Source organism: Gymnoscopelus braueri, assembly GCF_963280865.1.
Source record: "Gymnoscopelus braueri genome assembly, chromosome: 20".
NCBI lineage: Eukaryota > Metazoa > Chordata > Actinopteri > Myctophiformes > Myctophidae > Gymnoscopelus > Gymnoscopelus braueri.
This window is the reverse complement of record NC_137622.1, coordinates 7,716,813-7,732,758: the sequence shown is the minus strand read 5'-3', so window position 1 is coordinate 7,732,758 and position 15,946 is coordinate 7,716,813. Positions and strand designations below refer to the sequence as shown.

The 15,946-nt window shown below is 40.2% G+C and overlaps 1 protein-coding gene across 1 annotated transcript in view; it reads left to right on the top strand.

Annotated features, from left to right (window-relative positions):
• Window positions 1–9,745: 9,745 nt before the first annotated feature.
• Window positions 9,746–15,946, top strand: part of gpc4 (glypican 4) — a 47,338-nt gene continuing 41,137 nt past the window's right edge. Inside the window, exon 1 of the mRNA XM_080416923.1 lies at window positions 9,746–10,511. Coding sequence (XP_080273049.1) covers window positions 10,343–10,511 — 169 coding nt within the window. The 5' untranslated portion in view covers window positions 9,746–10,342. The remainder of the gene's footprint in view (window positions 10,512–15,946) is intronic.

The window sequence follows — 15,946 nt, the reverse complement described above, 5'->3', positions numbered from 1 at the left end:
CGAACCAAAGGGACCCGTAAGAGGTCCCTGTGTTTCCATTTGTATACCATGAGAGTTCTAAATGGATACATTAATACTGGCCATTTTACTTTGCATACCTTCTCTGTGTCCTGTCCTCATTTGCTGAAGAACCAGTCCTTATTTAGTTAGGCTAGAAATCAGGCACGTGCCTCACATAGGAGCCAACCACTGCCCTAGCACCTGCCTCATTGCCTTCATAGGAGAAAGTGTCCTTTTTATGCCTCCATAATTTATACTTACTTTTATATCTATTTTGTCAAACCACAGTTATTCTCTGCCCTGCTCTCATTCAATACAAAGTCTAGGCTAGGTTGTTTTGTTTTCCCCCTCCTGATAAGTCTGGTTTTAGCAAGAAACAAGGGAAATGAAGTTCTACAGCACTGGTTCTCAACCTTTGGGCCGGAATAATTGACAAAACACTACAATTTAATGATAATATAACATCAAATAATGTAAAAAATGTCATGGTATTTTTTTTTTTAACGAAACGAACGCATTCCCTCAGCGTTTCTGAGAAATCTGTGGGTGTGTGAAATAAGATTTTCTCACATGGTTGCTTGCTGTCTATCTCATGTACTTATCGGCCAAAACTGTGAACTTGCTAGCTTTTGCTAGGTTCCGCTTTTGAACAAGTTCATTGGGCAACATCCTTAGGCTTCACTATCATTCATTATCATACATAGTTCTAACTAACATATAAAGTATGTACAAGTTTGATTGACTGGGTCTACATTGTTTCACTTCTTTGGTTTCTAAAAGAATCTTCAGTTTGTAAGTTATGTGTGTGTGGGTGCGTGTGAGCGAGCGTGTGCGTGTGTGTGTGTGTGTGTGTGTGTGTGTGTGTGTGTGTGTGTGTGTGTGTGTGTGTGTGTGTGTGTGTGTGTGTGTGTGTGTGCATGTGCATGCGTGTGTTAGGGCACCTGCGCTCCCAAAAAGTCTGTTACACGGCCCTGCTAGAAATCAATAATGTCACCAGAGGAGCCGTTTTGTAAATAGAAAGCTGTGCTAACAGTCCCATGGTCAGATGCCACCAGAACTCCTGTCCTGTCATCCAGTGTCACCACGCTGCTGTAGCGTGACACATTGGGCAGAGGTTCACAAAGCCAAGCGTCTCCTACTGTATGGGCAGGACTCTGTCATGGACCTGTGAAGTGTGAACGCCAGGGTTTTTTCCTGGAGGACGGACACCCAACAAGACATTAATGGAGGGGCAGACCTTTGAAAAGCTGTCTGTTGTGACTCCCCTTTCTCAGCTGGATAATTGGCCCACAGGAGCAGACTGCAAAACAGTTGCACGCAGGAGTGGACTTCAAGGGGTTGGCGTGTCACTGTCACCTCCATCTCCCCACGTGGCTGAGGTGACAAACCCATTGAGATGCTTTTAAATGCTTCTGCTGTAAAGTGAAAATACTTTGTTATCTTTTTCCCTATTTTTTCTGAATCCAGTGCTGCTGCTGTATGTTCAGTATTCTATCTCTGTTTGTCATTAATAGAGCTAATTTACCATTCTGAGAATACTTGAGCGCTTCTGAAGTTTATGACAGATTAACTGAACTGTAAATTAACCCATTCAATCTGGGAATGCATCTCTGTCATTTTAGATTTCTTTGGCTATTTTTGAAAATGTGTGCAAATCTTTGAATATATATATTTTTAGGCAAACATTTGTAACTGTCAAATGTTTCAACAAATGACTTCATTTTTATGAAAAACTATTGTTACTATATGAGTGGTGCTCAAACCTTTTCTTGTCAAGGACCCCCAAAATTATATGTTTTTGGCCACCGATCCCCATCAAATATGTTGTTCCAGGGACCCCCAGAAGCAAAGATTTGAGTTAAAAATGTTTTTTTTAAAGATATGTATTCAAAGATTTGCACAGATATATTATGTATAATATATAATAATATTTTCAAAAATAGCACATCTACAAGCTTGTACCGTGCTATGAGCTTGTAGATCTGCTATTTTTTAATCGGCAAGTATAAAAAGAATGGTTATAGCTCAAATCTAAAATTACACAGATGCGTTCCCCGATTGAATGGGCTAATTTCTCCTCTCTTACCGTCAGTGTTTACATTATTTGTCACCATGTTGCATTTTATTCAGTAACAGCCAAAAGGCTGCCATATCATATAGGGCTACCATTACGGCCTGATAACCATACACATGTATATTTCATAAATGTGTTTATGTCACATTTAAATACTGGTTTGTTAAGTTATTACACAATTTCAAATGGTAGTGTGTGCTTCATGGACTGGAGTTACCAGCTGGTCATTGCTTATTCACTTCACACAGAGGGCAACGTGAAGGGTGGGTATGAGAGACAATGTAAATATGTATTGGTGATTGACCTCTTATGCTCTGTGGTTTGCATCAGGCTCAAGTCTTTTCAAGGTCTGGTCTGGTCTGTGAATGCAACCTCGGGTCTCAACGTCCAATTGGACCCTTACACTTCTGTGTTAATTAAACACTGAGAGAATCTTACAGTGTAGATTGGTGTCCCAGAGATGAAACAAATCTTGAAAATGGACTAATGCGTTATCAAACTGTTGGTCCTTGAAATTAACCCATTCAATCCGGAAACGCATCTGTGTCATTTTAAGATTTCTTTGGCTATTCAAAAATAGCAGATATACCTGTGCCGCACTATGAGCTTGTAGATCTGCTATTTTTGAAAGATCTTGAAAATTTGGGCAAATCTTTGAATACATATTTTTTAAAGCGAACATTTGTTACTCAAATCTTTTCTTCTGGGGGGTCCCTGGAACAAAACATTTTGCTATATCAGTGGTGCTCCAACTTTTGCATGTCAAGGACCCCCAACATGATATGTGTTTGGCGTATTTGGCCCCCATCTCAAAATATGTTGTTCCAGGGACCCCCGAAAGCACAGATCGGAGTAAAAAATGTTTGCTTTAAAACATATATCTATATATATATTCAAAGATTTGCACAATTTTTCCACGATTAAAAAAAAATAAAAGCGCATCTACAAGCTATTTTTTAATAACCAAAGAAATCTTAAAATGACACAGATGTGTTCCCGGTCTTAAAGGATTAAAATGGTTGAGAATCACTGCTCTAATGCTCTTTGTACATATATGTCTGGTCCAAAACCAGGAGTCTATCATTTGTGTTTACATAATTTTGAAATTTGAAATTAGATGAAAATTGGGAACAGTGTCCCTCCCTCTTTTTTTGGGGAACACAGTGTGTCCCTATGCTCATTAAAAGTTCCGCCGGATGACTTGTTTGGAGAGAAAATTATTCATAACTGAATGTCTCTTTACTTTCTGCATCCCAACTGATCCCAGTGCAGCGAATGTCACGAGATCGTTCATGACGTCATGTTGAGTATACAGGCCAGGGAACAGTGTTTGTATAACATGGTTTTATTCTCGTCTTGTTTGTTTTAATCTAATGTTGTTGATGGGAAAAACAATACCATTAAGCAAAATAAAGACAAAACTTGTTTTGATGAGTTCAGGTTTTTCCATGTCTCTCCTAAGTATAACTTGTGTATACAGAATTAAATAGTGTATATATAGTATGTATTTCTATACGGTATGTATATGGTATATATATATGTAATATATATACACACACATACACTCAGACACACAGTTGGATGCTAATGCATTTTTTATCTGATTTTATCTGGTGAAAGAGAGGGAGTGTGTGTGTGTGTGTGTGTGTGTGTGTGTGTGTGTGTGTGTGTGTGTGTGTGTGTGTGTGTGTGTGTGTGTGTGTGTGTGTGTGTGTGTGTGTGTGTGTGTGTGTGTGTGTGTGTGTGTGTGTGTGTGTGTGTGTGTGTGTGTGTGTGTGTGTGTACACTGTATGTATGCATGCTGTATGTGTATTATGTCATTTTTTCCCCTTTCCTAGTGACTTTTCCTTGACCTTGATGTGAAACGTCATGAGGTCATGGAAAGATGTGAAGGAGAATGCATAAGAAGTGTGAAAAGAGAGAAATAAAGGTCCTCAGCCAGATTTAAAAGCCTGATTTATGGTTGGTAAGTCCAACTGATCTTTTTCATTCAGTGATTAAAATAAATTGTATTCATAGCTGATATTACAGGATGATGTGATGGCTATGATGTCATTTAAAGCAACTCCAGATTTCTTAAATTTGATGTCGAAGTATCATTTACATATAATGTTTTGAAGGTTCAACATGTGTTATTTAACATTTAAAATCACGCATGCACACACACACGCACACGCACACGCACGCACACACACACACACACACACACACACACACACACACACACACACACACACACACACACACACACACACACACACACACACACACACACACACACACACACACACACACACACTGCAAGCCCAGGCATGTTTGAAACACAGGGAGCACCTGTAATTATATGCCACAGACCACTGGTTAAGAAACAATACTTTTGATTATACTTTTATTTACTATACTTTCCACCAGTCTACATGTACGTAGCTACCATACCATGTGAATTATGGATCATTTATGTCTGCATCTTGTTTGTCATTTCTGTTGCAGATACAGAATAAATGTACTTAGTTAGTTACTTTCCACCACTGGCAAAAGCACATTAAGCTTCCTGTCCTCTGTGGTGTGTTCTTTTAGCCCTGAACCTAGTCATTATTTCCTCTGGAGTCCACCTGAGCCAGGTGACAGACACTCATCAACAACTCACACAATTAAATGAGAGCTTCATTAGGGCTAATTGTTTGTGTTTAGTCTGTGTGTAAAGCTGATCAGCTTTATTGGCAGGCCTGCGGCTGCTCTCGACTCACAGCTGCACACATAACGCGCTCGCACCGCAAACACACTTCAAAAAACCTGCAGGGTCCCTTGTGTTGCGCTGTAACTTTTCACACCCACCCGCCCACACACACACACACACACACACACACACACACACACACACACACACACACACACACACACACACACACACACACACACACACACACACACACACACACACACACACACACACCACACCCACCCATACACACACACACACACTCTCTCTCTTTCACCAGATAAAATCAGATAAAAAATGCATTAGCATCCAACTGTGCCTTTCTCTCCTGTGCTGGATTGGGGCTTTTTAAGATGGAAAAGAGAAGGCTGATGATTAGGAGATGAGCAAACGAACGAATGCATGCAGGCTGCAGGGGGAGCAGCCTGGCAGCTGACCCACGCGAGGCGAAGGGGGGGGGGGGGATTCTCTGAATGCTAATGTGAGAGTGGAGAAAGGGCAAACAGGCTCATTGAAATGCAGAGCCCTGGTGTTTTCTTAGGGTAATATTGGGGCAACGTTGAAACAGCACACATTATGGGAGTGAAAGGTCAATTTGATGTTAGTCAGCAGTAACAGTGGGAAGAGCTCACCACCAGGAATTGTTGAATTTTCTGCCTCAGTGATCGGACTCTGTATGAGTATATGAGCATATCATCGCTGCCGGGGCAGAAACCTTGTATCTCCATAGCTCAACTTTTTATGTTTTTGTAAATTAATCTACCTACTTCGTCATACTACAGTGTCACACAAAAGTAGCAAAAAAAAAGTTATGGGCTTGTAGATCTGATTTTTTTTTGCTACTTTCGAAATGTTTTAAAACTGAAAGTATAAGTGGTTAAGTCTTGTATAGATATCTAAACCAATGAAAAGTATTAACAAGAGCTTGTGATTAAATAATAACTACATTGGAACACAGGTTCTTTTTTCCATTTCCTGAAAAGTAAATTTGCTTGGACAAACAAGGTTTCCACCCGACAGCAATGATATTATGCAGATATCCCTAGCATTTCATGGTCACACATGAAGACGTCCGGGCTTGGCTACTCTGACATGAATGGGGAGGGGGTCATCAAACAACGTGTATAAATTAAAATAACAGTGCAATTCAGACCCATATATCGTCGCTCTCGGGCAGAAAACTTGTATCTCCATATTTAATCTTTTTATGTTTGTTTCATAAATGAATGCCTTATAAGTATGACAGTAGTGTCACACAAAAGCAGCGAAAATAGCCGATTTGCTCACATTGCGTTACAATGTAACGTGTACGAGCTCGTAGATCTGCTAACTTAAAAAAAAAAGTGTGTCTGTGTGTTTTATAAATATTGAACCTATGAAAAGTATTAATAAGAACTTGAGACTAAATAACTTTGATTGATTGATTGAATATTGTATTAGGCAGAAATGTAAAAACAGCATAAGTACAGTTAAAACACTTTGACTAAAAGGTCTGTCCAAAAAAGTCCTTGCGGTCTTGTTTCCATTGAGGTCCTTGGTATTCAATAAACTACATTGGATCCATTGGAACACAGGTTATTTTCTCCATTTCCTGAAAAGTTACGGTTTTGGACATACAAGGTCTCCACCAAACATCAACAATATATTTGTATGTGTGGTGGACTCAAGTCCATTTCAGTTTTACCAAAGCTGGACGCTGAAATTCCTCTTGTCAGAGAGAAAAGCTGGAGACATGTCACGTCGTTCAAAGTTTATTCACGTTTAATTACCATGGCAGTGGACCATTTTCCTTGCTTTTGTTGGACCATTGAGAGGAGCGGAGGGCCCACGCTCTCCCATGCGCGCCTCCCCAGCATCCTCCTGCAGCTCCCCAGCAACCGCTGGCTACCCAGCTTCTCCTGTAGCCTCTGCAGTCACACGCAAAGAATGGAGCCACCCCAGGAATGTCAACACAAAAGGAGGAATGTCATTTTGCTGAGTGCTACCCCCCAAAAACCAATGTGCACGCACGCACACACGCACGCACACAAAATCGTAAGTGTGCACACACATACATGCACACGTGCACACGTCACACACACAAAACTTGCATACACACACACACACTCTTTCTCTCCACACACACAGTCATAAGTGTGCACACACATGTGCATGTGCACGTGCACACACACACACACACACACACACACACACACACACACACACACACACACACACACACACACACACACACACACACACACACACACACACACACACACACTGCAAGCCCAGGCATGTTTGAAACACAGGGGGGAAAGCAGTCTTAAATATGACATTAAACATTGGAGTGGCTTACAGGACATTAAATGACAACTTGAGACTTTTCATAGTAAAACTATTTTAAGTAGGTTCTGAATCAGAATAATACCGAGATGAGGGTAAATAAGGAGGGGAAATAATGTGGTCAGTTATGAAAGTGTATCTTATCATTTGTATTTTTTAGTCTTAATTTTTCAAGTGGGGTCCCGGGACCCCCAGGGGTCCTTGAGGGGGTTCCAGGGGATCCCCAACAACATGAGAAACAGTTAAAACACTTAAGCCCTGCTTAATATATTTCAGAAAGTAGCCGATCTACAAGCTTGCAACGCGTTGACAGGTTCTGAGCTTATAGATACACTACAAACACATATCAATTTGGGGGTCCTTGACATGAAAATGTTTGAGAAGCACTGTGTTACGGTTAGAGAGAGCACTGTCTAGTTTGCAACAGAGTGCCACATTTCATAACAGGGAGACATGTAGTGAACATAACCAACAACTCTGTTCACAGTGCAGTCTACATGTGCATGTTATCACTTCACTGTTGTCTGCTTTCTGCTTCTTCATGGATATTTTTCTATTTTTCATTTCTTACTCTGATTTGTTATATCTGTGTGACCCTGGAGAGCAACCAAGCAAGTTAAATTCCTCATATGTGAGAGCGTTACTTGGCCAATAAACTGTTCCATGTTCTGATTCTGAGAACCTTAGTGATGAAATACTTCTGAACTCTGCAGTAAATGTGTGTCTGCTTTTTTCATGTGCTGCCACAGAATTCGAATTTGTTCACTGCGGGTTTGTTAGGGCGATATGGACAAAATCTAATATCACAATATTTTTTACCAAATACCTCAATATCAATATATTGACCACAATATACATTTTCTTCGTCATTTTTCAAACTTTTTCGAAAATATTGAATAATAGCAAAAATAGCTGATCTACAAACTCACGAAGACTCGCGTGGCAACGTGTTGTCAGCTTTTAGAGCAGCTATTTTTGCAAGTATGAAATAAGATAACAACCAGTAAAAGACAGCACTTGTTTATGCCATATCACGATATTACGATATCCAAAATCCCACGCAAAATCTATAGTCTCATATTACGATATGCATGTAACATTGATATATGCCATGCCCTAAATTATATACAGTTGAATGCTCAAGAAATCCAACATTTAGTAGGACTATGAAGTACTACTAGTATATTAGACAGTAGTTAATAGCACACAGCAGTCCTGATTTGATCCGGTCCTGATTTTGAATTGGTGGTCATTGTTGAACGATAGAAAGGTTCAAAGTTTGAGCTGCATGTTCCATGTGCTCCACCCCATGTATTTTGACTTACCAACTCTTTCTTTTGTCCCCCCGGAAACTAGTCCTAAAGCCCTTACACCTCCATATTAAAGCCACCCCATAGCCCGGGGGGACTGTCTGGCTGTGATTGGGTAGTTGGTTGTCACTGGCAATATTTTATTTAACAACTACCACAGGTAGGCCTAACCTGTTTGTTTTAACAGATATCACTGAAGATATAGGATATTTAATGATCTAACTTAAGTTTAGAGCTAACTTAACCGTTGGCTAATATATTAGGGGTGCAACAGTTAGTTGAAGGAATCAATTTAATCAGAATCAGAATCAGCTTTATTGTCACATTACAGGTTTACAGAAGTAAAAAAAAGTGGGTGAAATTCGTTTTTGTGCAAGTGCAAGAAAATTAAGAAAGGGAAGAAGAAGAAGAAGGGGATAATATATAAATAATCGATTATATAATATAGTATAAAGAGTAATTGATAATCTATGTAATGCGACTTGTAGATTGCCTACTTTCGGTATATTCTGCGTGAAACCATTGTACAAAACAGGTTTTTAGTATAGTTATAATCAGACTAATCGATTTAGTCAATTGTTCGCATCGATGTGTTGAAATATATAAAAATGTTTTTTTATTAACAAAAAAAAATACAATTCTTTGATTATTCAATTAAATAAAAAAGCAATGGATAGAACAATTGCTTAGTCAGTCAATAATACAATAATAATAACAACCCATAATAACCAGTTACCAAACCCTCGGTTAGCAATTACCCTGACAACCAACAAGCCAATCACAAAGCTGGCCGTCCCTCCAGGCTATGGGACAGACTCTACCATCCTGACTCTCCACCGGGATTTGCAGCTTTCTCCTCTAGTCCAGTGTTGCCATGTCTACTTATTATAAGCGACTAAGGGCTTCTTTTTTTCTGTAAAGTTGCTTGTAAATATTGATAGTTTCGTGTTTGTGTTTTTTTTGGGCTTGTTTCTAAAGTGTACTTGCTTATTTAGGCTTGCTTCCAAATATATTATTATTATTTAAGCCCGTGGTTGTCAAATATTTTCATGAAAATGTTTTGTGCCAGGGAGCATTTGTGTTGTTAGAATGTTTCAAAAAATTTTTTTTCCAAATAGTCCACATTGTATTGCAAGAGTTTTTGAAAATAGCAGATCTACGAGCTCGATATTTTCAAATAGCCAACGCACATAGGTTTAAATTGCTCATGTGGCCTAGTAGTTGCTTCTTTTGGGCTTGTTTTTCCTAGACCTGGTTGCTTATTTCTCTCACAAAACCTGGCAACACTGCCTCTAGTCTGGATTTCTGCACGAGCGACACCATCCAGTTTATAAGAAAACCCACCGCTCGAGCTGAAGAAGAAACACATAATAAGACACTTTTTATGCAACTTTAACTCCTTTTCGTACTTTCCCTTCGTGCCTTTACGTCGGAATTCGAAGCGGTTAATCGTTATAAACGTATAGTCGACGTACATTCGAAGTACATTGCTTCTTCTTAACTGTAAAAAAGTTTTATGGGTTTTCTTTTTTCTTCTTAACCAATGTTTGGTTACTTTTTTTCTTTATGACGTTTCTGGAGGAACTGGACTTTTATCCCGCATCCCAGGCTCTCCTGAGGGTTTCATTTGAGCCGCATTTGTTCTTTTTTAAGTTGTTTTCGGTCTTGTTTCGAGGTAAATTCTTGGGTTTTTGTTGAATGAAGTGTCTGTTTGAACAACTTCTAACAGGCAGCTGAAAGTTTTTAAAGTGCGGTCCATGAGGAAAGTCAACTAAACGTGGGGGACTTGTTGAAACTTCGTCCTAGTTTTATAAATAAATACACCTGAGAGACTTGTAACTTTTTTCTTCCTTTTTTTTTGTTTTAACTTTTTTTTTATTATTTAACTTTTTTATTGGTGTTATTTGTCTCGCCATGAAGAAGATGTCTGTGTTGTCCTCCACGGTGGGTTTATACACGTTAGTGTTGCTTTTTGTCTCGGCCATCAAGGCTGAGAGCAGCAAGAAGAACTGCAATGAAGTCAGAGCTGCTTACAGTTCCAAAGGCTTCAACGTCAATGATGTTCCCAACAAAGGAATACAAGGTACGTTTACTTTACAAACCTGTGATATGTGTTTAAAAAACACCGCGCTGGGTTTAAAACCACTGCTTTATGTTTGAAACCATGTTGAAAAACCACTGCAGTTTGTTTAAAATCACTGTTAAACGGTGATTTTACACACCAAACAGTGTTTTATGTGTGAAATCCACTGCTTTCGTGTTTCCAAATCACTGCATTGTGTTTAAAATCATTGTTTTATGTGTAAAATCACTGCTTGATGTGTAAAATCGCTGCTTAATGTTTAAAATCACTGCTTTAGGTCTCATTAGAACTATAATTTCACTAATCTAGCCTACTGTCACTAAATAAGTAAGTGCATGTATGGCACTGGTTCTCAAAGTGGGGTGCGGGGACCCCCAGGGGTCCTTTGGGATGTGGGGACGGGGGGTGGACCAGGGTGTCCCCCGGAACATTTTATTTTTCAGCTATTCGGAAATAGCAGATCTGTTGGCAAATTTGGACGAATGTTGAGTTGACATATATTCACTTTATTTGGGATCCCTGGCACAAATTATTTTCAGGTCTGCGGCCCAATCCAATGAATCCATGCCAATATGGGGGTCCTCGACATGAAAATGTTTGAGAACAACTGTTCTAGTCTACGTGGGACTACAGTTTAATGTTTGCTTACAGTGATTTTTGTTCAAAGACACAGTGTAACGTTTTTAGAAGGCTGCATCTTAATGTTGTGGTTTTGGTTACATTGTAACCATTTGTTGCCATTAGTTCCTCACTCCATGCAGGAGGCAAATTAATGGTCTTCATCTAGGAAACGGTTGTAGGCTGTTCACAACAATAAACTACTACATCAATATACAAACATTACAGCCCACAGTCGGACACCGGGGCCTATGTTTATTTCTAGGCTTCCTTTAGTACCTCGTGAGCTGATGAAGCATCCAGGACACCCGCAGTGATTTACTAAACACTCTTTGTTGCATTTATGCAAACAAAACATACATGTGTTATTACTGTCACTGTGTGAACATGAAAGGCCTCACTTTTTGGTCTAACTTGTTCATCACCCCCAGGCTGGTATATTTGGAGCTATAGTTTGAATAATATAGACACTAGTACAAATTGTTTAGTTATGAGGAGGACGGGGGTGGGAAGGCGAATCTATTAAGAAAATAATCAGTTAAAGTCTAGTAATGGAAACTTTTTTTTTGGGGGGGGGGGTTACAGTGAAGCCTTGAGGAGAGTAGCAGAGGGGGGGTTGGGGGGTTGAAATTCCGCTGTGCCCTGCATACTTTAACCCCCCCTTTCTCCTTTTTCCTTTTAGATTTCTTTTTTTTGTGGTTAAATTCAATATACATAAATTTCCAGACCCTACATTTAGTCCATTTTAGGCTGCAGATTATTGTGGCTTTGGAATGTTTTCTTATTTCAAACATAGACGTGGGTCAGTTAGACATGCCCAGTGTCCTGTGAGAGTCCTGTTTCTCCACTCACTGTTAAACACATTTCCTAATGGGATCTATTTCACTTGCCTTAATGTGCTTAATTAGTCATTGTTACTACAATGTCTTATCTCACAGGGCGCAGAATGTGTTCCTTTCCCCCCCTGCAAAACATTGAAGCATAAATTCAACTGACAAGGGTAACGGATGGGTATGTGAGCTTTATGGGACCAGGCTGCATTATGAGTTTGCATTTTGCACACAGGATAATGAACCTGTCTTTCTTTAGGTCGGTGTCATGATGGCTCATTAGAATTTGATTTGTATGTAAACTGTCAGGCATTTCACACCAGCCCATAGGTCCTTTTGTCTTGGGGTCTGTATGTCATTGTAATGCTAAGCAACATTGAGAGTAGCCCAACATGTCTGCATTTGTTATGCTTAATGGTGTTGAATGTTTTTGGGGTTTGAATGAGGTCAGTTTTGGTGGAGCAGGTTTGCATTCTATACTGTCCACACACGTGCCTTTCCAGTTTTAACCCCTTGAACCCTGGCCTCCCTATTCTCGGTTCGAACATTTGGCAAAAACAGCCGCGCTACCAGCTCACGCATTGTGAGCTGGTAGATTGGTTATTTTCTGTGAAGATATTTAACGTAGAGTGAAAACACGATGGTGGGCGAACATTTGGCGAAAACAGCTGATCTACAAGCTCACACGCATTGTGAGCTTGTAGATCGGTTATTTTCGGCGAAGGTGTTTACTGTCAAGTGAAAACAGGAGGGGGGCAGGTATAGAGCCCTGGGGGACTCTGGACAACTAAGTATGTAGGGTTTAAGTGGTCAAATACATGCCTGGTGTAGGTCTGGACTGTATAGGCAACACCAGCATCTCTTTATCATTGGTAGAAACTCTGAGATAATTGGGTCTATAGAAAGCCACAAGGTTTACTGTCATCAGGGAGGTTTGGGGCCATGCCCTCACCCCAGGACAATGCTTGGTGATAGCTGGAGATGTGAGGTCTGATTGAGCCACTTCTGTCCTGTTTGTGTCAGGGTTGTGTCTCTCTTCGTCTCTTTAGTGGCCCCTGACATTAATTCTCCTCTTCCTGCCATGAAAGGCTCTATGTAGCAGTCTGAATGGCAGGGGACACGCGGCGGCACACTCAGACCTATATTTAAAGTCATACCCCCTCTGCCAGTTAATTAGTAGACGTATCATTATTATTGTTGTTGTTGTTGTTTGAGAACACTGGGTTTTTTCCGTGGTATATTATTCCAACTAATCAAGCGCTATGTCACTGGAGCTGCAACGTTTATGTAACTGTTGTCTCCTCTCTGATACAATCATCATAAATCAAATCGGTGGAATGTGTGGCCTATTGGTGATGCAGCCCTCAAAATTGCCTCGTTCGCAACCACAAACATCTTTTGTTATTGCTGGCGGCATAGAGATAACAATGTTTGTTACCGTTGAAATTACAGGCAGGCTTTAGTTAAAGCCAGACTGAGATTCAATAGAGATGTTTTAATGTAATAAAACTGTAAGGGAGACCCTCAGTGCTCCAGCTGAGACAGAATTAGGTGACACAGAGAAACAGCAGACTCGATTGTTGAATTCCAGCTTGATCCCATGGTCCCAATCTCTTACCTCTCACGTGGAAATGGTTCAAGACCCAGTTTCCAAGTCGTATGAGGGTTTGTTTTGGGCCTTTGGCTGATCGAGTACCTTTTTTATTTTTTACAGGAAATGATCTAACCTCACAGCCCTAGAAATGACAGATCCATCATGTTGTCAGGAATAATATTGCCAGTGTTTCAGTGAATATGTGTGTGTGTGTGTGTGTGTCTGTTTTGGTGAGAAGTTTCTTTGCTGGTAATTCTTCTCCTGTGACGGACGTTAAAAGACATCTTCTAAGTACTTAGCTTCACAGTGGCGAGAGTGACGGCCTCTTCAAAAGAGGCAGAAAACAGACCGGTTAACGCTGTCCAGATCAGTATCTGTCATGTCAACAGGTCCCGTCTGGACGCTGCGGCTCTCTCCTCCTTTTTCTAGCCCTTCAAGCAAAATCTGTTTTGGTTTACACCGGCGGTCTGGCTCGATGTCATGCCTCAGGTATGGCACAATGGCGAAGATCAAAGACAAAAAAGGGGAGAGGGTCACGTGGAACATACATCCCATCTCATAATCAGTTGTATGACCTCAGCACATAAGCCTCCCACCAGTAAGCTCAAGACATTTTGCAGTGCTGGTGTTTTTAGCTTGTCGTTTCCCCCTTGCTGAGGCGGTGGCCGTGTGCCCTGCATCTTTTACGCTTTTGGTAAATAACAGGTTATGTTATTGCACTGACATTCAGTGGGATAAGATAAGAGCAGGGAACGGGGACGTAGGCAATCTCTGGAGGCTTTTATAGCCGTAGGGCCAATATTTAAGTGCTCCACTCCAGTCTCTGTGACTGTAGCCTACTGTTTTAACCTCTGTAATAATTAACTAATAAACCATTAGCTCCCAGTGTCTTGCTCACCCCTGAAGGTCAGTCTCAATAAATCTTTAGAGGACTTCTCACAGTTTTATCTGGGAATGGCTTTGCAAGTCTTATCGCCCGGAATTACTTCCATACCGCGCTTGGCAATTTGGACATTGATAAAACTGTGCAGGGATTTCCTCAGAGTGGCTGCATGTTAACTGTGGTTTGCTGCTAATATGCTCCATCAGGAAATAGGCTCTTATAGCAGATGTGTTTGTCCATCAGTGGTTTTACATACACCATAACGCCTAGCAACAGTAGTCCCTGTAGTAGTTTTTTGGTTTAGCGTGAGCCTACATCAACCACTTAAAACCTAAATGTACTTAGTTGACCGAAGTCCCCCAGGACTCTATACTAGGCCCCCTCCTGTTTTTCGCTCTACACTAAATATCTTCACTGAAAATAGCCCCTTCTACAAGCTCGCAACGCGTTGTGAGCTTGTAGAACTGTTTTTATTTTACTTTTTATGTTCACCCCAGAATAGGGACGATTCCAGTTCAAGTGGTTAAGAATACTTTGCAAAAAGGTGTGTTTATCACCAAGAAGGATAACGGAAAGATAATCATCTGTAAAACAACACTGAATAACGATCTTAATGTTTATTTGTTATTGGCGTATTTGTATTCATGTCAAACTTAATCTATCTGTATTAACACATTCCCGGCCATCAGTATTTAAATCCCTATCTTTCAGTCGTCTGCCTTTTTGTCCCCCCCCCCCCCCCCCGCCCACCACCACCACATACCTCAGCAGACCTGTAAGTACAGAATCAGAAGGAATTAGATTTACATGATGGTGGAATCTGGCAAGTAGTTGATTTTTATCAATAAGCAGCAAAGTTAACCCATTCAATCCGGGAACGCATCTGTGTCATTTTAGATTTGAGCTATAACCATTATTATTATACATTTGTGCAACGCCTTTTTTTTTACATTTGTAACTCAAATCTTTGCCTCTGGGGGGTCCCTGGAACAACATATTTTGATGGGGATCGGTGGCCAAATTTCATAATGGGGGGTCCTTGCTCCTTGGCAAGAAAAAGTTTGAGCACCACTCATCTGCAACAGTAGTTTTTCAGGAAAATGAAGACATTTGTTGAGATATTTGACAGTTACAAATGTTCGCTTAAAAAAATAATATATATTCAAAGATTTGCACACATTATTATGTTTTTTTTTTTAAAGCAGATCTACAAGCTCATAGCGCGACACTCGGTGCCGCACTGTGAACTTGTATATCTGCTATTTTTGAATAGCCAAAGAAATAAAAAATGACAGATGTGTACCCGGATTTAATGGGTTAATTTGACTCTGATTGCAAGAGTGGTGTCTAGCAAGTTAGCCAATACTAAGGATAGGTTAAACATTTATTTACTTTATCTAGCCTAGTTCTATCATTTGTTCCTCACCAGTAGAGTGATTTGATTGAGATTGAGTTGTGAACATATTTCTTCTCTGATATCTCACATCATCTTCACAAACTTTGTTCACTG